Source organism: Myxocyprinus asiaticus, chromosome 10 (assembly GCF_019703515.2).
Source record: "Myxocyprinus asiaticus isolate MX2 ecotype Aquarium Trade chromosome 10, UBuf_Myxa_2, whole genome shotgun sequence".
Lineage (NCBI taxonomy): Eukaryota > Metazoa > Chordata > Actinopteri > Cypriniformes > Catostomidae > Myxocyprinus > Myxocyprinus asiaticus.
This window is the reverse complement of record NC_059353.1, coordinates 9,696,400-9,720,927: the sequence shown is the minus strand read 5'-3', so window position 1 is coordinate 9,720,927 and position 24,528 is coordinate 9,696,400. Positions and strand designations below refer to the sequence as shown.

At 40.9% G+C, this 24,528-nt stretch overlaps 1 protein-coding gene across 14 annotated transcripts in view; it reads left to right on the top strand.

Annotated features, from left to right (window-relative positions):
* The window catches only part of LOC127446741 (E3 ubiquitin-protein ligase MYCBP2), a 155,032-nt gene that overhangs the window by 128,899 nt on the left and 1,605 nt on the right, over window positions 1-24,528 (top strand). For all 14 annotated transcript variants that reach the window (XM_051707889.1, XM_051707894.1, XM_051707895.1 and 11 more), the window contains 27 exons: window positions 7,333-8,952; window positions 9,057-9,226; window positions 9,369-9,613; window positions 9,748-9,915; window positions 10,048-10,205; window positions 10,810-11,009; window positions 11,627-11,776; window positions 11,872-12,032; window positions 12,403-12,559; window positions 12,644-12,868; window positions 13,058-13,123; window positions 13,321-13,560; window positions 14,236-14,325; window positions 14,443-14,523; window positions 15,070-15,336; window positions 15,791-16,074; window positions 16,476-16,572; window positions 16,747-16,866; window positions 19,832-19,933; window positions 20,045-20,173; window positions 20,265-20,397; window positions 21,256-21,359; window positions 21,483-21,671; window positions 21,762-21,869; window positions 22,985-23,194; window positions 23,523-23,630; window positions 24,243-24,408. In XM_051707889.1, coding sequence (XP_051563849.1) covers window positions 7,333-8,952; window positions 9,057-9,226; window positions 9,369-9,613; window positions 9,748-9,915; window positions 10,048-10,205; window positions 10,810-11,009; window positions 11,627-11,776; window positions 11,872-12,032; window positions 12,403-12,559; window positions 12,644-12,868; window positions 13,058-13,123; window positions 13,321-13,560; window positions 14,236-14,325; window positions 14,443-14,523; window positions 15,070-15,336; window positions 15,791-16,074; window positions 16,476-16,572; window positions 16,747-16,866; window positions 19,832-19,933; window positions 20,045-20,173; window positions 20,265-20,397; window positions 21,256-21,359; window positions 21,483-21,671; window positions 21,762-21,869; window positions 22,985-23,194; window positions 23,523-23,630; window positions 24,243-24,408 — 5,748 coding nt within the window. The remainder of the gene's footprint in view (window positions 1-7,332; window positions 8,953-9,056; window positions 9,227-9,368; window positions 9,614-9,747; window positions 9,916-10,047; window positions 10,206-10,809; window positions 11,010-11,626; window positions 11,777-11,871; window positions 12,033-12,402; window positions 12,560-12,643; window positions 12,869-13,057; window positions 13,124-13,320; window positions 13,561-14,235; window positions 14,326-14,442; window positions 14,524-15,069; window positions 15,337-15,790; window positions 16,075-16,475; window positions 16,573-16,746; window positions 16,867-19,831; window positions 19,934-20,044; window positions 20,174-20,264; window positions 20,398-21,255; window positions 21,360-21,482; window positions 21,672-21,761; window positions 21,870-22,984; window positions 23,195-23,522; window positions 23,631-24,242; window positions 24,409-24,528) is intronic.

The following is a 24,528-nucleotide window of genomic DNA, read 5'->3' as shown; positions in this document are numbered from 1 at the left end:
TAATGGAATTACCGCCAATATTTTCACAGATAATTTGTTACGGTTAATTTCCTTGCGGCTGAGAATCTCTGACTGACTGCAACTTATTTCCTTCAGGCAGGTACTTGGGCAGCTTCAAAGATGGTGCACGTGCATGCACACCATGTCTCTGTGTGAGTAAAAGACAAGCTCATGTTGCCCTGTGAGATAGTGATGGGAAGTCTGATTCTATTCCGCAAACCGGTTCTTTCGGACGGTTTGTTTCAATGAACCAGTTCAAAAAAACAATTCGCCGGTTCTTTTGATAATAAATGATAATAACCCTGCGTCGTAGAATACACACTCAAACACATTCAATAAAGCAATATAACATAAGCACATATTGCTGATTATTACAATTTATTCAGTGAAGTTATAATAAAAAGTGTGTTTATTGTCATCAGTGTTTCATTCAGTGATCTTACTTCTTGGATAAGTTTTCTACATTAAAGTTTTGCACCAAAAGCACCCAGTACTCACACTGATGTACAAAGGCGGATGCTCTAGGTGTCTAAAGCATATAAAGTGAATAAACTAGTCTTAATGAACTCACCCTTTTTACAGAAACCATGATCCAGCTCATATCAACTTCATATATAACCTGTATGCACAATATTCAAAAATAAAATTCATTTACATCTCTCGACTGAAATGTTTCGCCCCCTCGTTCAAGTCCTCGGTTCACGCATGCTCATCTGCAGCTCACTCATCATTTCTGAGTATTTTGAACCGAAAGAGGCGATTCTCAGTTCAGTGTACTGTTAACTCAAGAACTGCTGTGATCGGAACAGTGTAGTGTTGAGAACTGTTGCAACTGGATCATAAAAATACGTTGATAAAACGGTAATACAATAAAGTCGTAAACATATTTCCAGTGTGTTTTATTTGTTATACTTTCTGCTGTTCAGCAAAATACATCAGAAACATAGATTTCTCCCCCCTTAATCGCATGCACACGCATGCTCAATATCAGCAGCTCATCAGTTCTAAGTATGTTGGACACCTCTGAAAGAGGCGATTCTCAGTTCAGTGTACTGTTAACTTGAGAACTTCTGCGAGCGACTCATTGTACTGGTGATGTGAGAACTGTTGTGAACAGAATGTTTAGTCCGATTTGTAAACTAGTTGGAGCAGTTCATTGCAAAGAAGAGTTAGGAAAAGCAGATATCACCAGTTCTAGGATCATATTACTCCCGGGTATCAGCTAATTTCAAGTCGGAGTGTCAGGCACGTCCGAGAGACAGGTTAAGATAGAGAAACTTGTGGATCAGTGTTGACTCGAGACGTGAACTGTTTCAAAGATTCAGTCCAATTTGGTGAACTGGTTCAACTCGTTCACTGAAAAGAACCGGTTCGAAATAACGATTCATTCATGAACTGGACATCACTACTATGAGGATTATTTCAACATATCTGCACCTTGTTACATTGTTTTGGGGCTGGTTTTTAATTCGGGATCATCTGTTGTAAGTAACGACATGACATTTCCCATATTTGGTTTTATGTTTCATGAGGCAATAAATGAAAATGCAACAAAAACATGTATACTACCATTAAAAATTTTGGGGTCACTTAGAAATTTTCTTGTTTTCCATTAAATTAAATGAGTTTGAATAGGAAATACAGCAAAATGAATAGGAAATATAGTCATTGGCAAGGTTAGAAATAATGATTTTTAATTGAAATAATAATTGAGTCCTTCAGACTTTGCTTTCGTCAAAGAATCCTCCATTTGCAGCAATTACAGCCTTGCAGACCTTTGCCATTCTAGTTGTCAATTTGTTGAGGATTTCTGAAGAGATTTCACCCCATGCTTCCTGAAGCACCTCCCACAAGTTAGATTGGCTTGTTGGGCACTTCTTACATACCATACGGTCAAGCTGCTCCCACAACAGCTCAATAGGGTTGAGATCCGGTGACTGTGCTGGCCACTCCATTATAGACAGAATACCAGCTGACTGCTTCTTTCCTAAATAGTTCTTGCATAGTTTGGAGCTGTGCTTTGGGTCATTGTCCTGTTGTAGGAGGAAATTGGCTCCAATCAAGCACCGTCCACAGGGTATGGCATGGCATTGCATAATGGGGTGATAGCCTTCCTTCTTCAAGATCCCTTTTACCTTGTACAAATCTCCCACTTTAGCACCACCAAAGCACCCCTAGACCATCACATTGCCTCCATCATGCTTGACAGATGGCATCAAGCACTCCTCCAGCATCTTTTCATTTGGTCTGCATCTCACAAATGTTCTTCTCTGTGATCCGAACACCTCAAACTTAGATTCGTCAGTCCATAACTTTTTTCCAATCTTCCTCTGTCCAGTGTCTGTGTTCATTTGCCCATCTTTATCTTTTTTTATTTTTATTGGCCAGTCTGAGATATGGCTTTTTCTTTGCAACTCTGCCTAGAAGGCCAGCATCCCGGAGTCGCCTCTTCACTGTTGACGTTGAGACTGGTGTTTTGCGGGTACTATTTAATGAAGCTGCCAGTTGAGGATCTGTTTCTCAAACTAGACACTCTAATGTATTTGTCCTCCTGCTCAGTAGTGCACCGGGGCCTCCCACTCTTTCTATTCTGGTTAGTGCCAGTTTGCACTGTTCTCTGAAGGGAGTAGTACACAGCGTTCTACGAGATCTTCAGTTTCTTGGCAATTTCTCGCATGGAATAGCCTTCATTTCTCAGAACAAGAATAGATTGAGTTTCAGAAGAAAGTTCTTTGTTTCTGGCCATTTTGAGCCTGTAATCGAACCCACAATTGCTGATGCTCCAGATACTCAACTAGTCAAAAGAAGGCCAGTTTTATTGCTTCTTTTATCAGCACAACAGTTTTAAGCTGTGCTAACATAATTGCAGAAGGGTTTTCTAATGATCAGTTAGCCTTTTAAAATGATAAACTGGGATTAGCAAACACAACGTGTCATTGGAACACAGGACTGGTGGTTGCTGATAATGGGCCTCTGTATGCCTATGTAAATATTCCATTAAAAATCAGCTGTTTCTAGCTACAATAGTCATTTACAACATGAACAATGTCTACACTGTATTTCTGATCAATTTGATGTTACTTAAATGGACAAAAAAAAAAGCTTTTCTTTCGAAAACAAGGAAATTTCTAAGTGACCCCAAACTTTTGAACGGTAGTTTATGTAAGTTACTTCGAGGCGATCATTTTCGCTTATTACTTCATGAAACATTAACAGAATGTGGGAAATTGACCATCATTACTTGCAGCACAGCATTGCAATTAAAACAATCCCCAAAACAACATAACACGGTTCATAGAAAAATATTCACAGTGACTCAAGATGGCTAAAAACTAGTGCTGTCAGTCGATTAAATGTTTTAATCATGAATAATTAGTAGTTAACCGTGATTAATCGCATATTTTGAAAGTGCTAAAATTTGACACTATATATACTTCTTGTTAAAATGTATTTATTTCCATATTAGGAAGAAAACAAAACAATATGTAGCAATATAATGTTTTATTAAAGAGCACCTTTTATGGTTTTTAAACATGCCTAATTTTATTTTAAAGGTCTCATACAATAGATTTACATGCATCCAAGGTCAAAAAAACACTTTAATTGCTCATAATTTAAATTGCAGCATTACCTTTTTTTCCCAGTGTCAAAAACGACTCGTTCAATGATCCATTCTAAAGGATTCATTCTAAACTCCTCATTTCAGAGAGCCTACTCTGCTCTGATTGGTCAGATGTCCCAGTCTGTTGTGATTGGTCTACCACTTAGTGTAGTGTTTGAGGGCGGGTCATAGCTGTTCGCGAACAGCCAATGAAGACCAGAGGCGGGTTTTTGTTACCAAATTACGTAGGTTAGTACAGGAAGTCTGGAATTACTAACGACTCGTTTCAGGTGTTCAGAATCAGTTCTTTCTTTTAGGAGTCAATAACTCCATTTGACGTGCACTTTGATTTTTGAAACTTTGCAGACTTTTTTACATTCACAAACAGCTATATAACATACTACATGAAAGGTAATATTTGAAAAACCATAATAGGTCGTCTTTAACATTTCCAAACAAAGCCTTCCACAATATAAACATAGAAATGCACTAAAATATCACCTATTCAGGTCACATCAAATGTTTCCCGAAGTCTAAGTGGGAGGCTTACTAATTGAAAGAACTAGTTTCCCCATAAGTTGAATATTCATTGCAATGTGTATTAAATCTCTTAAACTCTCATCCGCCACAATATTAATCTGCCGGTAGACTGGCTATCCACTTTGTTACAGCAATCGTGAAGCTGCGTTCATGATTCGCGTCAAGGCGGCAACACCAGCGTCGAGTGCCTCCTTGAACTCACCATCCACCTTACACCGATCAGCCACAACATTAAAACCACCTGCCTAATATCGTGTAGGTCTCTCCTTCGTGCTGCCAAAACAACGCCAACCCACATCTCAGAATAGCATTCTGAGGTACTATTCTGCTCACTACAATTGTACAGAGTGGTTATCTAAGTTATCGTAGACTTTGTCAGTTTGAACCAGTCTGGCAATTCTCTGTTGACCTCTCTCATCAACAAGGGATTTCCATCCACAGAACTGCCCCTCACTGGATGTTTTTTTGTTTTTGGCACCATTCTGAGTAAATTATAGAGATTGTTGTGTGTCCCAGGAGATCAGCAATTACAGAAATACTCAAACCAGCCCATCTGGCACCAGCAATCATCCATGCGTGTGGCAGCAGTGCAGTGCATAAAATCATGCAGATATGGGTCAGGAGCTTCAGTTAATGTTCACATCAACTATCAGAATGGGGAAAAATGTGATCTCAGTGAATTGGACCGTGGTATGATTGTTGGTGCCAGATGGGCTGGTTTGAATATTTCTGTAACTGTTGATCTCCTGGGATTTTCACACACAACAGTCTCTAGAATTTACTAAGAATGGTGCCAAAAAACATCCAGTGAGGGGCAGTTCTGTGGATGGAAATCCCTTGTTGATGAGAGAGGTCAACAGAGAATGGCCAGACTGGTTCAAACTGACAAAGTCTACGGTAACTCTGATAACCGCTCTGTACAATTATAGTGAGAAGAATATAATCTCAGAATGCTATTCTGAGATGTGGGTTGGCACTGTTTTGGCGGCACAAAGGGGACCTACACAAAATTAGGCAGGTGGTTTTAATGTTGTGGCTGATCGGTGTATATAGGCTGAAAAATACTTGATTTCTGTCATAAGTCCTATCTTGGCTTGTTTTGTACATTGAAATAGAGCTAAGAGCTCCTTACTGCACAAACATGCAGTATTGTGGTCACCAACAATTAGATCATCAAAATAAAATAAATACAAAAATTACATAAAAAAACAAGATATACATTCAAACAAAGTTAATAAAACACATACCCAACTAAACTACAAATCCCTCTCCACAGCCATTCCCAGAGAACCATCCAAAAAAGCAACAAAAAAAACCCCATTTCCTGATGAACAAATCCCATTTCCCCAGCCTTCTAAAAAAACATCTCCTCAAATGCCGCCACCTCGCCCATCTCCCCGCATCATTCCCAAATGAGGGTGCCCCAGCTGACTTCAATCCCCTGAGGATGATTTTTTTATACCAATCATGACTCTGGCTAGGAACCAACTTTTTAAATAACTGTCCCCAATGTCCAGAGTCATCCAATCACCCAGGATATAAAGTCTGGGGCTAAATGAAAGTTCGGTGTTCAATACCTCACTCATAAAGTTCTGAACCCTCAACCAAAATTCTTGGATCTTTACACATCCCCAAAATACATGTATTGTGTCCCCGTCTTCTGATTGGCACCACCAGCAGGTGGGTGTGTCTTTAAGACCCAACATATACAATCTAGAGTGGGTCCATTAGAACCAATGCAAAATCTTAAATTGCATCAGACAGACCCTTGCATCTCTAGATGCAGACTTGATGCTTTTTAGGATCCTGGCCCACACTCCCTCCTCCAATACTGCTGTCAGAGATTCTTTTATTTATTGAGATAACACCTCCACGGCTCTATCATAGGCGAGAGCGTAACTGTCTCTTTTAGCCTGTTAAGACTGTTCCGCCCATAGAATGACTGTGGGACTGCCACGTATGCTAAACTTGAAGGCCCTCCTTGGTAGAAGGGCTCTGACGCTGTAGCGTGTGCGTCAGTGTAATGACTCCGGGTGGACACATTACAAAGGTTCCATCCTTCACACCAGTGTTTAGGCTGTATTAATGATAAATGCGTTAATTGCGATGAAGAAAAATTATTGCGTTAAACATTTTAAATTAATCGCATGTGTTAACGTGTTAATTCTGACAGCTCTACTAAAAACATTAGTTTGTGATTGAAACGAATCTGCTTGTATTTTACGAGTTGAGACTTGTCTAATGTTGTGACTCGTGACTATTCAATATGTATGATGTTACCTATTTCCATTATGATTGTTGTGTTCACGTTTCATAAATCATACAGTGGAACTGTCACATATGAGCGCTGAAATGCATCTTTGAATGAGATGCGCATAAGCACACATCCATTGCACACACACAACACAGCTGCACGCAGTCTGGCTGCTAGCATAACTATTACACCATGTATACAGAGATTAGGGTTTGCATTATGTGTTTTGTTGTTTAATTTTCGTAACAATATTTATCACCTCATTTTGGTTTAATGCATTATCACAGCTGTTTGAAGTTCATTATTCTCTCTCTGTTAGTGAGTCATCAGGATTACCGTAAACACTCATATAAATGGGCACCATACAATTTATGCAAGTGTGTTTTCATTTATTTCTTATTTTAAGCAGCATCCATCTGTAATATAGGCACATTTATGGTTCATGTTAAATCAGCCAAACCTTAAATAGCAGCAAGTCCAAATTCCAAGCTTTTAAATGACATATTTTTCAAATGAGAAGCTTTTAATCAATTAGCTAGCAGTTCCAGGTTAAAGGATTAAAAATTAAAACTGTTTTTAAATATCGGTATCTGCCACAATGAGCTGTGAATTATCGGTTATCCCAGAAATTCAATAACGGTGCATCCCTAGTTAGAATATAAGAAATTTAGTCATTCTTGGATTTCAATGGATTCTAGTTGATGGCATTCTCTCATCTTCTATTTTGCTTTTCCCTTTTTTTTTTTCTTTTTTTTTTTTGTTGTTGTTTGTAAATTGTTGTTTTTTTTTTTTTCTTAACTTTTTAAGTTCCATATTTCATTTGTCTTAATTTTTTTTCCTCCCGTCGTATGTAAAAAGGTCTGAAAAGCCATAATGGGGTGCCTTGCTGCACAAATGAGTTGCGCATTGCTAACTGTTGGTGTGTTACAATATGCAGGTGACAGGGAAAACATGGCTAGTCGTTCCATGTCTCCAGCCAGCAAGCACCGTCAAGAGAGCCGTTCTTCCAAATCTGACAGTCACTCTAGCCGAACAGTTGACCAGGTGAAGAGCAAGAACAATGACAGTCTGTCTGCCAGTGAAGCCCTCATTCTAAAATCAGACACGGGAAAACTGCGTTCTGACTCTCACAGCCGTTCCCATTCCCCTAACCACAACACATTACAAGCCTTGAAAGCTGATGGCCGAACTTCAGGCATTAGGGCCGAGTCTCCGAACCCTGGCTCTCGTTCATCCTCACCCAAACAAAAGACCTTAACCACCGGCAGATCCAGCCCTTCCAGCACTAGTTCCCCACGTTCCTCGTCTCCTCATGATAAGAATCTGCCCTCTAAAGTTAGTCCTTCTTCTAAAGCTCACCTGGATCCTCCTCGTGAGAGATCCAAATCTGACTCCTATACGCTGGACCCTGACACTCTTAGAAAGAAGAAAGTGCCTCTCATGGAGCCTCTGAGAGGCAGGTCTACTTCACCCAAGCCAAAACTCCCACCCAAAGAGGGCAAAGGAGGAAGCAGTGATGCAGAGAACCGAGCCCCATCTCCCCACGTAGTTCAGGAAAACCTCCACAGTGAGGTGGTGGAAGTGTGTAGGTCCAGCGCCTTGCTATCCAACGATGAAGCCAATGATGAGAATGCAGAGTTGCACAATGCCGAAGAGGGTTCCTCCAAGGTGCACTTCAGTATTGGAAAAGCCCCGGTCAAGGAGGAGCTTGAGAGTCGTTCTTCACCCAAAGTCAGCCGTAAAACCTCCAGCAGACATGTGAGACCCAAAAAGGACAAATCAGGGCCACTCTTCAAGGGTGACAACTTGCGTCCCACTGAACCTGCCAAGCAGGCCATGTCGCCATCTGTTGCAGAGTGTGCTCGTGCTGTCTTTGCTGCCTTCCTGTGGCACGAAGGCATAGTACATGATGCCATGGCATGCTCTTCCTTCCTCAAGTTCAACCCTGAGCTGACCAAAGAACATGCACCCATCCGCAACTCTCTCAGCTGCCAACAAGGCTTTGACGAGAAAGAGAACAAACTGAAGAACCGCCACTCACTGGAGATATCCTCTGCCCTCAACATGTTCAACATATCACCTCATGGCCCAGACATATCCAAGATGGGTAGCATCAACAAGAACAAGGTTCTGTCCATGTTGAAAGAACCTCCCTTGCCTGAGAAGTGTGAGGATGGAAAAAGTGAGGCAGTCTTGTACGAGATGACCAGCCATTCCTCCATGAGGTCCAAGTCTATCTTGCCTCTTACCCTCCAGCACCTAGTAGCATTCTGGGAAGACATATCTATGGCTACCATTAAAGCAGCTACACAGAACATGATCTTCCCCAGTCCAGGTTCCAGTGCTATCCTTAAAAAGAAGGAGAATGAAAAGGACAGCAAAAAGACAAAGAAAGAGAAAAAGAAGAAGGAGAAAGCTGAGGTGCACCCTAGGGGGAACCTTTTTGGGGAGATGGCACAGTTAGCTATGGGAGGCCCAGAGAAGGATACCATCTGTGAGTTATGTGGAGAGTCTCACCCATACCCTGTTACATACCACATGAGGCAGGCCCACCCAGGTACAGTCCCATCTACATTAAGTTCTAATTCAGCAGGCATTGCTTTTCCATTATTATCTGGAGCTGTTTCACTGAAATTTGTAAACATTATTGTATTCTCTCAGGCTGTGGCCGGTATGCTGGAGGTCAGGGCTATAACAGTATTGGGCACTTCTGTGGAGGCTGGGCTGGTAACTGTGGAGATGGTGGGATTGGAGGAAGCACCTGGTACCTGGTGTGTGATCGTTGTAGAGAGAAGTACCTGAGAGAAAAACAAACAGCTGCAAGGGAAAAGGTATACCTTTCACAACCAATGCATCTCTTTGTATTTAGATGCATAATATTTGTAAATATTGCATGTCTTAAACATTGTAAAATCCATCCAAGACTTGAAGCTTATTCTTTACTCTGGTTTGACCCTGTGGTTCTTGGATCAGGTTAAGCAGTCAAGGAAGAAACCTCTCCAGGTGAAAACCCCGAGGGCTCTGCCCACAATGGAGGCCCACCAGGTTATCCGTGCCAATGCGCTGTTCCTGCTATCTCTGAGCAGTGCTGCTGAGCCTAGCCTGCTTTGCCATCACCCACCCAAACCCTTCCACACACATTTACCCAGTCTCAAGGAGGGAGTGTCTGAGGAAATTCCAAACAAGATGGGCTGTCTCTATCTGCAAACCCTAGCACGGTAAATACCTTCCGTTTACCTAGATTGAAGCTTAGAAATTGCAGCATCATTGTAATAATTCAATATTGAAATCAGATTATTCATATTCAATTATTCAGTATCTCATGAAGCCTTGCTTGATGTCTTTTTTGTAGCCAGCACACTGAGAACTTTGGGGCGTACCAAGATGACAACTTGTTTCAGGATGAGATGCGTTACCTGCGTTCTACATCAGTACCCGCTCCCTACATCTCAGTCACTCCAGATGCCTGCCCCAATGTTTTTGAAGAGCCTGGAAGTAATATGAAATCTATGCCCCCAAGGTACTGTAACAGGCTTCTCATCTCCCATAGTGCTGTGCTCTACTCAACTAATTTCTATAAACCGTTTACCTTTAGGTGATACTTATTTTCTCTTTTAAGATTTTTTTTGTCACACTTCTTGTTTTTCTTTAGTTTGGAGACTAGCCCAATCACAGACAGTGACACAGCCAAGCGAACAGTATTCCAGCGCTCATATTCAGTAGTGGCCTCAGAGTATGACAAACAGCACTCAGCCTCGCCAGCACGGGTAAAGGCAGTGCCCAGACGAAGGGTACACAGCGGGGATGCAGGTACCATAATGATGGTCTACTCTAATTACGATAATGATGGTCACTGAGAAGCTATTTTCTGTACATAACCATGTCACATAATCAGGTATACTGTTGCCATATAACATTGTTTCTATACAGCATTTTATTACTAGTTCTTTTCTAGTGAATATAAAATTTGTATTGGGGCATTAGGGATGTTTTGTACGGTATTGATATTACCAACACAGTTCTGTACACGGATGATGAAATTATGAATTCTACTTTGTTGACTTGACGTTGCATCCGTAACCTTACTGTAGTGTCCATTCACATAACCTAAAAAAAATATTTATGAACCAGTTGTCACCAAAGTAGGACTTGTTCATTTGTGTTGTGCCTGGTTAGCACACTGTGTTAGTATAACAGAAAAGTGCTAGTCGAACAGTCATACTATTGTTTTAATTTTAAATATGTATGAAAACTTTTAAATAAATGTGTTTGGCATTTGTGACATTTAAATTGGCATTGAGTATCATGAAATTTCAATGGTGTGGTGTTGACTTCTTAAACGCTAGTATCATAATAACCCAAATTGATGTAAATTAGTGCGTATATATGAGTTAATTTCATCTGGTCTGTGCAGAAGTTGGGTCGTCTCTGCTTCGTCACCCTTCTCCTGAGTTGTCTCGACTGATCTCTGCCCACGGCTCTCTCAGCAAGGGTGAAAGGAATTTCCAGTGGCCTGTGTTGGCATTTGTAATCCAACATCATGACCTTGAGGGCCTGGAGGTGGCCATGAAGCATGCACTCCGCAAATCAGCCTGCAGGGTGTTTGCCATGGAGGTCAGCAATCATGTCTCATTCTTCCAAATTTTCTTTTCACTGTCCTGAATAGTAAAGTTTAATATGTAGAGACTGCTTTAAGTAAGCTATTCATAGGTTGATTCCCCTGAAAGCCCTATCAAGATATTGATCTGAGTATCCCACCCAGCCCAACATAGCAACATTGGCTAATCCAGTGGAGTTTGGGGCGGGACTATCTGTTTTTTCCCGACCAATGGCGGATGGGGTAGTGTTCGGGAAACCTGTTTGTAAATGATTATTTTTGCAATTCCAATTGGTGCCGCTAGTGGCACAACAATTACACATGTCACCTTTAAAATGAATTAAGGGGGTTCCCCTGCTTATGCAAAACCTGGAAATATCAGGAAATTTTAAAAAAGTTTGGTTTCCAGGTCTTGTATACATGGAAATTTATAAAGTCTTAAAATGTTATGGAAAACTCTTTAGTGAATAGCAAATTTTTCTAGTTACTACTGTTAGTTAATTTTTCATCAGCTATAAATTGCTCTTTGTGACTGCATACTCATTAACTCAAGGAAGTTAATTGATCAAAAGGTGTGGTAATTTACCAAAAATTGTAGAATTAGCAAACCTTTTGTTCTGCGTTTCCTTCTCAGGCCTTTAACTGGCTGCTGTGCAATGTGACTCAGACCACCTCCCTCCATGATATCCTGTGGCACTTTGTGGCATCTCTGACCCCATCTCCCTTTGAGATGGAAGAGGAGGAGGATGAGGAGAACAAAGGAAACAAGGAGAACCTTGAGCAGGTGTGACCTGACTATAACAATGCAGATGGATTATTAACAAGTCACTGTTCACTTGAGATGGTTTCTGACACAGGGAGTTTTCTTCTGTCTTGCAGGAGAAGGATTTGGGTGTCTGCGAGCACCCTCTCTCTGACATTCTCATCGCAGGTGAGGCGGCTCACCCATTGCCCCACACCTTTCACCGTCTGCTCCAGACCATCTCTGACCTCATGATGTCTCTACCCAGTGGAAGCTCACTCCAACAAATGGCTCTTAGGTATCTTGAACCTACGCACAGAGCTCCACCAGCACGAATCTATTATACTATCTTACTTAATTGTGACTGTAGGCTTTAAGCATCACTATAACTATTGCTCATACTTGGGGTATATGGACAAACCCCTAACCCTATGGCCCAAAACATAACCTACACAAGAATGTGAACACAAATGCTTTTAGCTATGCAAGCTTTATTTTGTGCATTGTTGCATTCCGAAATATGTCAGAACGCAATTCAAAACATATAATACAACATATGTTCACATTGTATTCTCAGTGTTGCTGCAAGGGCCGCTCTAGCAGGCATCAGTGTAATGGTAACTCCTTGAGTACTGAGGTTGAATTCTCTTTTTTTTCTCTGACACCAGGTGTTGGAGCCTCAAATTCAAACAGTCAGATCATCAGTTCCTGCACCAGAGTAACGTGTTCCACCACATCAACAATATCCTGTCCAAATCAGATGATGGGGACAGTGAGGAGAGCTTTAACATCAGTGTACAATCAGGCTATGAACCAATCAGTCAGGTAGGATCTACATCATCTGTGTTGATTGAAAGCATAGACTTGCTGTCTTGCTGCACACATTAACTTGGCTCTTCTCTATCGCAGGAACTGTGTGTGGTGACCTGTCTGAAAGATCTGACTAGTGTGGTGGACATTAAAACATCCAGCCGACCAGCCATGATCGGCAGTCTGACTGACAGCTCCACTGAGACATTCTGGGAGTCTGGAGATGAAGATAAGAACAAAACTAAGAGCATCACCATCAGCTGTGTCAAAGGCGTCAATGCATCCTATGTATCTGTCCATGTAGACAACTCCCGTGACATTGGAGTGAGTTTACCAATCTCAGGCTTCAAATTAATGAATGCTCTACATGCATCATGCTGGCTTGACAGCACCATCCTTCTTTCATCCAACTTTCCCTTCTACCTTTAATTGATTTGGGTGATTTTCCCATATTAATGTATGTAGCAGTAAACAGCCAATGATTTACATAACCTGTGCTCTCTGTTCTGTCAGAATAAAGTGACGTCAATGACGTTCCTGTGTGGCAAGGCTGTGGAAGATCTCTGCAGGATTAAACAGGTAAGACTTTTAGTCTATATTTCTGCATGTTGATCTAATTTTGTGGTCAAAGAGTTGACCAATGCTGTAAACTCCTAGTCATGAGGCAGCAACCAAATAATAAACAAAGCATGTATGCATGGAGATATAGATCACAAGACATGCATCAGGATCCCTCCAGGCTAATTTTTCACTCAATGGACTTTTTGTTGTGTTAGATTGACTTGGACTCGAGGCACATGGGCTGGATAACCAGTGAGCTGCCAGGAGGAGACCACCATGTGATCAAGATCGAGCTGAAGGGTCCTGAGAACACACTCCGGGTACGGCAGGTGAAAGTGCTTGGCTGGAAGGAGGGTGAAAGCATTAAGATTGCTGGGCAGATATCATCCAGTGTCACCCAGCAGAAGAACTGTGAGACTGAGACACTACGTGTGTTCCGCCTTATTACATCACAGGTGAGTCGAAACTGACTGAAAACCACTCTTAATCAGGTCACTAAGGTTGTTTTAAAACAGAGTTTGATTCCACCCCCTCACCCTAGTCCAGGTTTTTTTTTTTTGGTTGTTTTTTTTCACATTATACCAGTGATCCCGTTTGCACCTTGTGTTAACATACTTCTCAGATGATCCAATCACAAGTGGATAGCACAGATTACACGGGATCCTAAACGTTGTGCTCAGTGGAACATCTCTGGTTGCCTGACAAGTGAAGCATGAACATCCAAAGTTCTATTAATACTACCAATCAACTATAACAATGAGCATTCAACTTGAATTGTAACGTTTGTGATGGGACTCAAATTCAGTGTGAATAGTGTGCCATGCTTTTGGGTGGTGTTGTTGTTGTGTAACAGTGACTTAGTAAGTGTACTGTATGTAGTCATGAAATTAGACCTGCAAAATTCAGTCACAAGTGGTCACAGGAGACTCATTTAAGACTACCTTTTCAAGCCAAATCTGTTTCACTGGTTTGCACCAGAGTTCGGAAGACCACTTTCACACCAACCAAATTAATCAAAATCTGATGTCTAAAAAACAAAAGCTCTAGTGTCAAAGCACCTTTAAAAACTCAATTCAAAGTATTTTTTGAGGGACTGCAAATTTTATAATAGTCTTTTTGTATTTGTGTAGGTATTTGGAAAACTAATTTGTGGGGACGCAGAACCAACACCAGAACAAGAGGAGAAGAACCTGCTCTCGTCACCTGAAGGAGAAGACAAGGTCAGTAACAGCATCTACAGTGTTTGGTGGCTTACTGCATCCATTCCCAAATGGTCTATCAAGTGTTAAAGCACAAGATTAGGTTGTTTAATTGTTTTACAAATGTTTTGTCTTCAGGCTCCATCTGATGCAGACTTGAAGGAGCATATGGTTGGCATTATATTTAGCAGGAGCAAGCTTACCAACCTTCAGAAACAGGTAACAAAACCAAAACTACGGTGTTCTCTATGGCTCTTTTCCAGAACCTAGTGTGCTTCCTTATGTGGGCAGTATTTTAAGGGATCACAGGTTTGCTACTTATGCAAAGGCTGTTCTAAGAAGTAGGGTGCTCAATTATGCTGCCTTCTAGGATACCTTTTTCAGGCCATATTCTAAGGCAATGACATAATTGCTAAGAGGCCAGTAAAACAATCCATCCGAGATGGTGGATAAAGTGAGTGAAAAAATATGGATTACAAAATTTCAGTCTAATTATAAATGGAGTGTTTTACCCAGTATTTGTGTTTGTATTTTATGTGGTTATTAGAGTATCGTGTTGTCAATTGTGAGTTGATTCTCCTGGGCACTATTTATGAGCACTATTTGTATGATGCACAAATTGGTCACTTGTGAGGTTCTAGTTAAGTTAGGATGCTACATTTGTTGACAATGGACATCAAGGTAGATCCTTTTCCTCTGAGTTACCAGACAAATTTCTGTGAAATGGAAGTTATTCCACATCCTTCTGACTGTTTGCCTCCACAGGTATGTGCCCATATCGTCCAGGCCATCCGCATGGAGGCCACACGTGTGCGGGAGGAATGGGAGCATGCCATCTCCAGCAAGGAGAATGCAAACTCTCAGCCCAGTGATGATGATGCCTCCTCTGATGCATACTGCTTTGAGCTGTTATCAATGGTGCTGGCCTTGAGCGGATCTAACGTTGGCAGGCAGTATCTTGCCCAGCAACTCACCCTGTTACAGGACCTGTTCTCCTTGCTTCACACTGCCTCACCGCGTGTCCAGAGACAGGTTTGTGTTTCTCACGTTGCCAACAAAACATTCTTTTGAACCGTCTCTCTTCAGTGAAACCAACTCTCAAAGCATTTGTAAATCGCCCGACTGCGAGGAAAACAAACAGATAGTCCCACCCCAAACTCGTGCCATTGGTTGAGCCAATGTTGCTGGGTCGGGCTGCTCAAACAAACAGCAAAGTTTTGAAATGGCAGTAACGCACGGCCTCTAGTGGCTTATTGCTTAATTGTACTGCAAAACTGAAACAAAATAAAATTTTGAATTAAATGAATCAGTTTGAACCGTTTCGATGAAACAAATAGTCCAAATTTGATTCATTTGTTTTTCATATTAATCATTGTACTAAAACCGATTTGCTAAAATGAATCAAACTTCTCAAAGCTATGCATTTGTTACAGCAAAAATGTATGGAAAATTGTGTCTTTAACTATTGATTGTTCTTGCCACGCAGGTAACATCATTGCTCAGGCGCGTTCTTCCTGAGGTCACACCCATGCGCTTGGCCAGTGTCATCGGGGTGAAGGCCTTGCCACCAGCAGACATCAGTGACATCATTCACTCTACTGAGAAGGGTGACTGGACCAAACTGGGCATTTTAGATATGTTCCTGGGCTGCATCGGCAAGGCCCTCACAGTGCAGCTCAAAGCTAAGGGCACCACTATAGTGGGCACAGCTGGTATGGCTGCAGGCAAAGGAGTCACTACAGTCACCTTGCCCATGATCTTTAACTCAAGGTCAGTGTTACATTTACATTTCCCACTGAGGTAAATGTTGATAGAAGATATGCAAGTTGCAGTCTGTATATCTTGGATTTGAATCGCGCACTTACATCAATGATGGTCAGACTATTGTGTTTCACAATTCGATTTAAATCCATGTATATGTTGCGTTTCCTCATAAAGCTGCTTTTATGTTGAAAATAGTTTTATTTCTTCGCCGAAGCCAATTTTTACTTCCATTTGGCACTTGCCAAGTGTTAATCTTGGTTGCTAGGCATAGCCTTTACAATGGGCCAACAGTTGAGAGGCTAATGAATTACATTTTAAAAAGCCTTTCTCAGTTAAGAGAGAATAATAAAACAGTTAAGTTTTTATTTGTAAACTTTTTATTTTTTACTATATCTGTGTTTGTGTAGCTACATACGACGTGGAGAGAGTCACTGGTGGATGAAGGGCTCCATGCCGCCACAGATCGCTGAGATCATCATTAAACTAGTCAAAGACATGGCTGCTGTGAGTAATAATGGCTCATCTAATCCTGAATCCCAATCTTCATCTTAACCATATCCAGCAGATATACTGTTCAACTGCACAAGTATAAATGATCAAATGTATACAGGTAGTCTTGCACTCCATAATGTTATCATCTGAAGTTAATCCATCATTTACATTGTGTTTGTACTCCAGGGGCATCTCTCTGATGCCTGGTCCAGGGTGACTAAAAATGCAATAGCTGAGACCATCATTGCCCTCACTAAGATGGAAGAGGAGCACCGTTCTCCAGTGCGCTGCATTGCCACCACTCGGGTATGACTCAGAGCTTTTGTTTACAAGTTCAAAGGATACAACGATAAGTGCTTCCAGGGACGATGTAGCCTCTGGATTTGCCAAAGTTATGGCAAACCTTAACTATAACTTGGGAAGCAAAAAACGGTTCTTATTCCATTCTTATTAAATATTTTATATTTTATTTATTCATTCATTCAGTCATCCATTTATTTATGATATTTTTTTATAGAAAATACTGGAACTGATTGATTGTCCGTGAAGGTCTGCATTCTTCTTGCAATGCAGATGGAACACCGTACTAAGGCCACATCCACACTAATATGTTTTCGGTTGAAAACGCATTAATTTATGCCTCTTATCCACACCAAAAGCTGAGATTTTCAGCCAAAGATGGAAGGGATGTCCCAATTCCGATACTGGTATCGGAATCAAATCCATTACCGCACTCATGTACTTGTACTCATGCTTGTAAAAATGCTTCAATACCAAAAACCGATACCATCTGACTTACGAATTTCATTACGTAAACATTCAGCGCACAAATTAATATCACGTTATGCTGCGATTTAATGAGATAAATATATAGTTCGCATGAGCTGTGCTCAAATGTTAACCCTTGTGAATGTGTGGAGAGGAGACAGTGTTGTGCAGACACCGGCTGCACGTAACTTTTAAAGCTCCTCCTTGGCTCATACACGGAAAACACCATTATGAGCATCGCACGCTCTGTTTGTAGCAGACGACAGTGAACAGAGTGATCACGTTATAGCGCGTGGCACATACAGACTATATATGTATTTAATGAAATTGCAGCCTTTTGCAGTTTAATAATCACTCTGAGTCACGTAGCAACCAGCTTTTCTGGATTGACCATCATATCAACCCAGAAACACTTCAAAATAAAAGCTAAATTTAAATGGAAAAAAGTATGATAGAAATACACTATATTGCCAAAAGTATTCGCTCACCCATCCAAATAATTGAATTCAGGTGTTCCAATCACTTCCATGGCCACAGGTGTATAAAGTGAAGCACCTAGGCATGCAGACTGCTTCTACAAACATTTGTGAAAGAATGGGCCGCTCTCAGGAGCTCAGTGAATTCCAGCGTGGTACTGTGATAGGATGCCACCTGTGCAACAAGTCCAGTCGTGAAATTTCCTCGCTACTAAATATTCCACAGTCAACTGTCAGTGGTATTATAACAAAGTGGAAGCGATTGGGAATGACAGCAACTCAGCCACGAAGTGTTAGGCCACGTAAAATGACAGAGCGGGGTCAGCGGATGCTGAGGCGCATAGTGCGCAGAGGTCGCCAACTTTCTGCAGAGTCAATCGCTACAGACCTCCGAAGTTCATGTGGCCTTCAGATTAGCTCAAGAACAGTGCATAGAGAGCTTCATGGAATGGGTTTCCATGGCCGAGCAGCTGCATCCAAGCCATACATCACCAAGTGCAATGCAAAGCGTTGGATGCAGTGGTGCAAAGCACGCCGCCACTGGATTCTAGAGCAGTGGAGACGCGTTCTCTGGAGTGAGGAATCACGCTTCTCCATCTGGCAATCTGATGGACGAGTCTGGGTTTGGCGGTTGCCAGGAGAACGGTGCTTGTCTGACTGCATTTTGCCAACTGTGAAGTTTGGTGGAGGAGGGATTATGGTGTGGGGTTGTTTTTCAGGAGCTGGGCTTGGCCCCTTAGTTCCAGTGAAAGGAACTCTGAATGCTTCAGCATACCAAGAGATTTTGGACAATTCCATGCTCCCAACTTTGTGGGAACAGTTTGGGGATGGCCCCTTCCTGTTCCAACATGACTGCGCACCAGTGCACAAAGCAAGGTCCATAAAGACATGGATGAGCGAGTTTGGTGTGGAAGAACTTGACTGGCCTGCACAGAGTCCTGACCTCAACCCGATAGAGCACCTTTGGGATGAATTAGAGTGAAGACTGCGAGCCAGACCTTCTCGTCCAACATTAGTGTATGACCTCACAAATGCGCTTCTGGAAGAATGGTCAAAAATCCCCATAAACACACTCCTAAACCTTGTGGAAAGCCTTCCCAGAAGAGTTGAAGCTGTTATAGTGCAAAGGGTGGACCGACGTCATATTAAACCCTATGGATTAAGAATGGGATGTCACTTAAGTTCATATGCGTCTAAAGGCAGATGAGCGAATACTTTTGGCAATATAGTGTATATCACTACTGTACATAGTTATGTAATAATCACTGTACTACTACTACTAATAATAAGAAGAGTAATAATAATAAATCAATAGTAATTGTATTATATTTAAGCAGTATCTCACATCTGTGATGCTTTGTTTTGCAGTACTTTATTTGACAAAAATAACTCTGTATTTTGAATTGTGAGAACTGTAATTTGGATTGTGCTGTGAGGTTCTGTATAAAAGCACTTCATTTGATAAAAATAATGCAATATTATGTAAATTAATTGTTATATTTTAATTTGATTAAAGTTTTAATGAATTCATTTATTGAAACATTTTGATGCTAACATTTAAATAAACCGTTGATATGAAGTTCAGAAAAAATAAGACAAATAAAACAAAACAAAAACAAAACAGGTGTCGGACACAGTATTGGCGAGTACCAAAAAGGAAGAATGGGTACTCCTACTCGTTCTCACAAAAATGGTATTGGGACCTCCCTAAAAGACGGTATACTTTGGAAAACGATGATGTTAAGAAACTGAAAATTGTGTTTTCAACCGACAACGTATTGGTGTGGATATGGCCTAAAATACTTTCTCCAACTAATTTCATTTAGTGAAAGACTCTTAAATCAGTTGCAAACTTATAATTTATGAGTTTAGGCATTCTTAAGGCTTATGATTACAATGTGTAGTTGGAACGTTATTGGCCAGAATAAGCTGCAATGTGGAACAAAATTTCTGCAGATTTATGCAACACTAACGTGGTAAGAAACAGTAAAACACTAATGTAAGGTTGTTGCCTTTCCTCTTTTCAGATGTGGCTGGCACTGGCCTCGCTGTGTGTGCTGGATCAAGACCACGTGGACCGATTATCCTCAGGGCGTTGGATGGGCAAAGACGGGCAGCAGAAGCAGATGGTACAGCACACTGGCTCTAATATGCCCCTTGGGCACAGTTAATATAACAGTACATTACAGTCACTCTTCTGACAATGGGTTCCTCACCTTTACCCTGACGTTTATTCACAGCCCATGTGTGATAACCATGATGACGGGGAGACGGCAGCCATAATTCTGTGTAATGCATGTGGAAACCTGTGCACTGACTGTGACCGCTTCCTGCATCTGCACCGGCGCACCCGTACCCACCAGAGACAGGTCAATCTAAACACACACACACACACACACACAGATCTAACAATGTCATGGGGATCTATGATGGTTCTTAACACATTTCATTCATATGCAGGTGTTTAAGGAGGAGGAGGAGGCCATTAAGGTAGACCTACATGAAGGCTGTGGCAGAACCAAACTCTTTTGGCTCATGGCATTGGCTGACTCCAAGACCATGAAGGCCATGGTGGAGTTCCGTGAGCACACAGGTGACATTTCCTTGTTTTACTTTTAAAAACATTTTTACAGATAGTGGAATTACTTTTTATAGGGGCATTTTTTCAAACCAGATAAAAAGCACAGCGTGTCATCTATGTCAAAAACTTAAATGGAAACAGAATTGAATTTACATTAATTCTCAATTATAACAATTATGTCTTTTACCTATGAAATCAAAACAGATACAAAATTATCTGTTGGTAATGCATAAGATTATAACACAAGAATCAGTCTGAAACACTTACTACGTGCTATAAATTGATACATTTACGGATACATGTTAGGATACGTTTGAAATTAAAGCTCTAAATTGTCTACCATCACGGTAGATTTTGATATATATAGATGAATAAATACAGAATTACCATGTAATGTGCATTTTAATGAGGCATATCCAGCATTTTTCCTTTGCAGTGCTTTACATAATACGTACTGTGGATTTAAAAGAGAACCACGTGAAGTATTAAAGCCTTAAAATTGACGTAATAGCAAACATATTTTGGACTGCAGTAATATTACATTTGAAAGTGAAGATTTACGAGAGAAATGTATTGCTGTAGTACAGTATTTTAGTATTCATGACAACAGTAATTTATATAAATATATCAATAGGCAGTTATCATTAATAGCAATTATTTGTGACAATTGTCAGCCAAAATTTAATAATTTCTGAGCAGTTCTGACACATTTCTGTGCTAACCGCTAGGCTACTGCTCTGACAGACATAATACCAATTTTTTTTTTTTTTTTTTTTTAAAACAAAGTAACAGTGCAGAATTTAAGTTGGTGATTTTGTGACTAGTGACCACTAGTTATAACTCACATGGCATCATCTTACTGTCCCCCAGGTAAACCAGCATCCAGCAGTTCGGACGTGTGCCGCTTCTGTGGCACCAGAAATGGCACAGAGCTGTCAGCTGTAGGAAGTGTGTGTTCAGACCAAGACTGTCAGGTATAAACTCGCATGTTGCATTTTTCATGCATCATGTCAGAATAATTTACTTTTTATTTTACGACTAAATGTTCAACAGATTTCAGACATAACATATCATTACATTTTACATCTTGTGTGTAGGAGTATGCAAAGCTGGCCTGCAGCAAGACTCATCCATGTGGTCATCCGTGTGGTGGGGTCAAAAATGAAGAGTTGTGTCTTCCCTGCCTGCATGGCTGTGACAAAACCACAGCGTGTCTGAAACAGGACGCTGATGATATGTGCATGATCTGCTTCACTGAGGCTCTCTCTGCTGCCCCAGCAATCCAGGTACAAGAGTTATTTCACTGCATGTTTTGCAAAAAGAGTGACGTATAAGAGATCAGTCTGTAAAACGTATCTGTTCTTCCATGTTTTCAGATGGACTGCAGTCACGTGTTCCATCTCCAGTGCACACGAAGGGTTCTAGAGAACCGTTGGCTTGGGCCCAGGATAACCTTCGGCTTTATGTCTTGCGCTATTTGCAAGGTAATCTCGCTTGAGAAGAGTTAAAGGAATAGTTTACCCAAAAATTACAATTCTGTTTTCATTTACAACACCCTTTTGTCATTCCTTGTAGCTCAAATGTTTTTCTTTTGTTTAGCCTAAAAGGAAATATTTTGCTAAATGTCCAAGCTGCCATTTTCCATTAAATTAAAGTAGATTGTGATTTTTACTATCGAGCTTCAAAAGGACATAAAGCACCAGATTTGAGGGGAAGTGAATAATGACTTAACTTTAGCGTTTATTAAAGTTGCTGCAGTTAGAAAGCTCGTAGTTGGATCTCGGGAGTGGGCTGGCGGTCCACCGCGAGGCGAGCCACCGCCTGTCCTGGACCCTGCCACAAGGTTCCCCCAGATGCCCATAGCTAGGTGTCTGGTCTCTTGGGGCCCGGAGCGTTTACCTTTAAAACTTACAAATTGAATGTGTTCAAGTGTTCAAAGCAGGCGGCAGCCCGCCTGAATACCGCAGCTAGGTATAATACAATAGGACTCCGGTTATATTTTATGGGTTTCCAAAACTGGGCCATGATTAAGAGGGATGGCCGGGGGCATTCGTGTTGTGACTCTAGAGTTGAAATTCTTGAATCGGCGCAGGACAGACGAAGGCGAAAGCATTAGCGAAGAATGTTTTCATTAATTAAGAACGAAAGTCAGAGGTTCGAAGATGATCGGGCAGCGTGCGGGAACCCATCAGCATTTGGCTTCTGTGGGGAGTATGATTGCAAAGCTGAAACTTAAAGGAATTGACAGAAGGGCACCACCAGGAGTGGAGCCTGCGACTTAATTTTACTCAGCATGGGAAACCTCACCTGACCCGGACATAGAAATGACTGACAGATTGATAGCTCTTTCTAGAACTTCACAGGAAGTATATCGGGGCCTTAAACGGAGACTGCAACACGCCATCTAATCTACACTTGAGATCACACGTGCACGTTTTCATTCTTTAAGTTACACTTTACTTTTTTTTATTTGGGGTTAAATATGACCAGGATATTTTCTAAAATAAAAACTTTGTAACTAGATGCTGCTCATAATATCCAACACTGGACATGCCATTTAAAATATACTTGTCTTTTCTGTTTTGTTTTTCTTTTTTAGAACAAAATAAACCACTCTGTACTGAAAGACTTGCTGGACCCCATCAAAGAGCTGTATGAGGATGTGAGGAGAAAGGCTTTAATGAGGCTGGAGTATGAAGGACTACACAAGAGTGAAGCCATCACAATGCCTGGAGCTCGATTCTACAATGACCCAGCTGCATTTGCCATGAACAGATATGCATACTATGTGTGCTACAAGTGCAAGAAGGTTCGATCTTCATGTTTTCTGCGTGGTTTGCATACCTCTTCCAGATTGTAATGCATTTATAAAGGAATAGTTCATATTAGTGTACAGAAAATGAAAATTCAGTCATTTACTCACCATCATGTTGTTCCAAAGCCATTTGACATTCTCTTTTTTAATGCAAGCAAGAATATCGTGACCAGATTTAAAAAATAAAATGGGAAAGTATTAATCTTTTTAATAGGAAACAATGCAGAATATAATCAGTTCAGATTGACAATTTTCCGTAAGGAAGCCATTTCTCCAGCTGTTGCATTCTAGTGATACCAGTGATAACCTCTAACTCTTCCAGGCATATTTTGGGGGTGAAGCGCGCTGTGATGCTGAAGCAGGACAAGGTGATGATTATGATCCCAGTGAGCTCATCTGTGGAGGATGCTCGGATGTGTCCAGAGCACAGGTCAGTGGAACTAGAGTATGTTTTAGAGACATTTTAGGATTGAATGCTGCATAGAGAGCTATAGGATGCTCTCCTTGCTCCCTATTTAGTGAGACTTAACCTCCAGTGTGCTGGAGTTCGAAATGCACCTTATTTTCATCTTAACTCAATATAAAGCCTCTGAAAGCAACATTTTTCAGCTATTGGATGAGCCCATTGATTCTCAATGTGATAATGCACTGTAAATATGGGATTTCTAAGGAAAAAATGCACTAAAGTGCACATTGGTGTATATTGTGTTTAGCAGCGTGGCGTTCTGCGATAAATCACTCAAATGTAAAAAATGGCATACTGGATGAAACTAGAGACTGATCTTTTGACTCATACACGTTTCAATGTAAAAACTTAATTAGGTTTCTTACCAGATGTAGTTTTGTTGGAGTTTCTCCCAAAGAAAAACTCTGCTGTGATCAGTGCCATGTTGTATATATATCTATATATAAAAATTTGATGAAATGTGACCTGGAAATGTTTTTTGTGAGATTAATCCTCTTAGTATTTGTACTGTGAAATTATAGCAAAAAGAAAACACTTGTTTTGAATGAGTTTGTTTATATTGTATTTTTGTTGCAGATGTGCTCTAAACATGGGACAGATTTCCTGGAGTATAAATGCCGTTACTGTTGCTCCGTGGCTGTCTTCTTCTGCTTTGGGACCACACATTTCTGCAATGCATGTCATGATGATTTCCAGAGGATGACCAGTGTCCCAAAAGAAGAGCTGCCTCATTGTCCAGCCGGTAAACTTAATGCTTCATCCCTTTTTTAAATGCTTAAATAAAATCTTCCAACCACTTGGTTTTATTTTCCACTGAATTATTTTTTTTTTTTTAGTTACAAGCTATTTTCAATTATTTTAC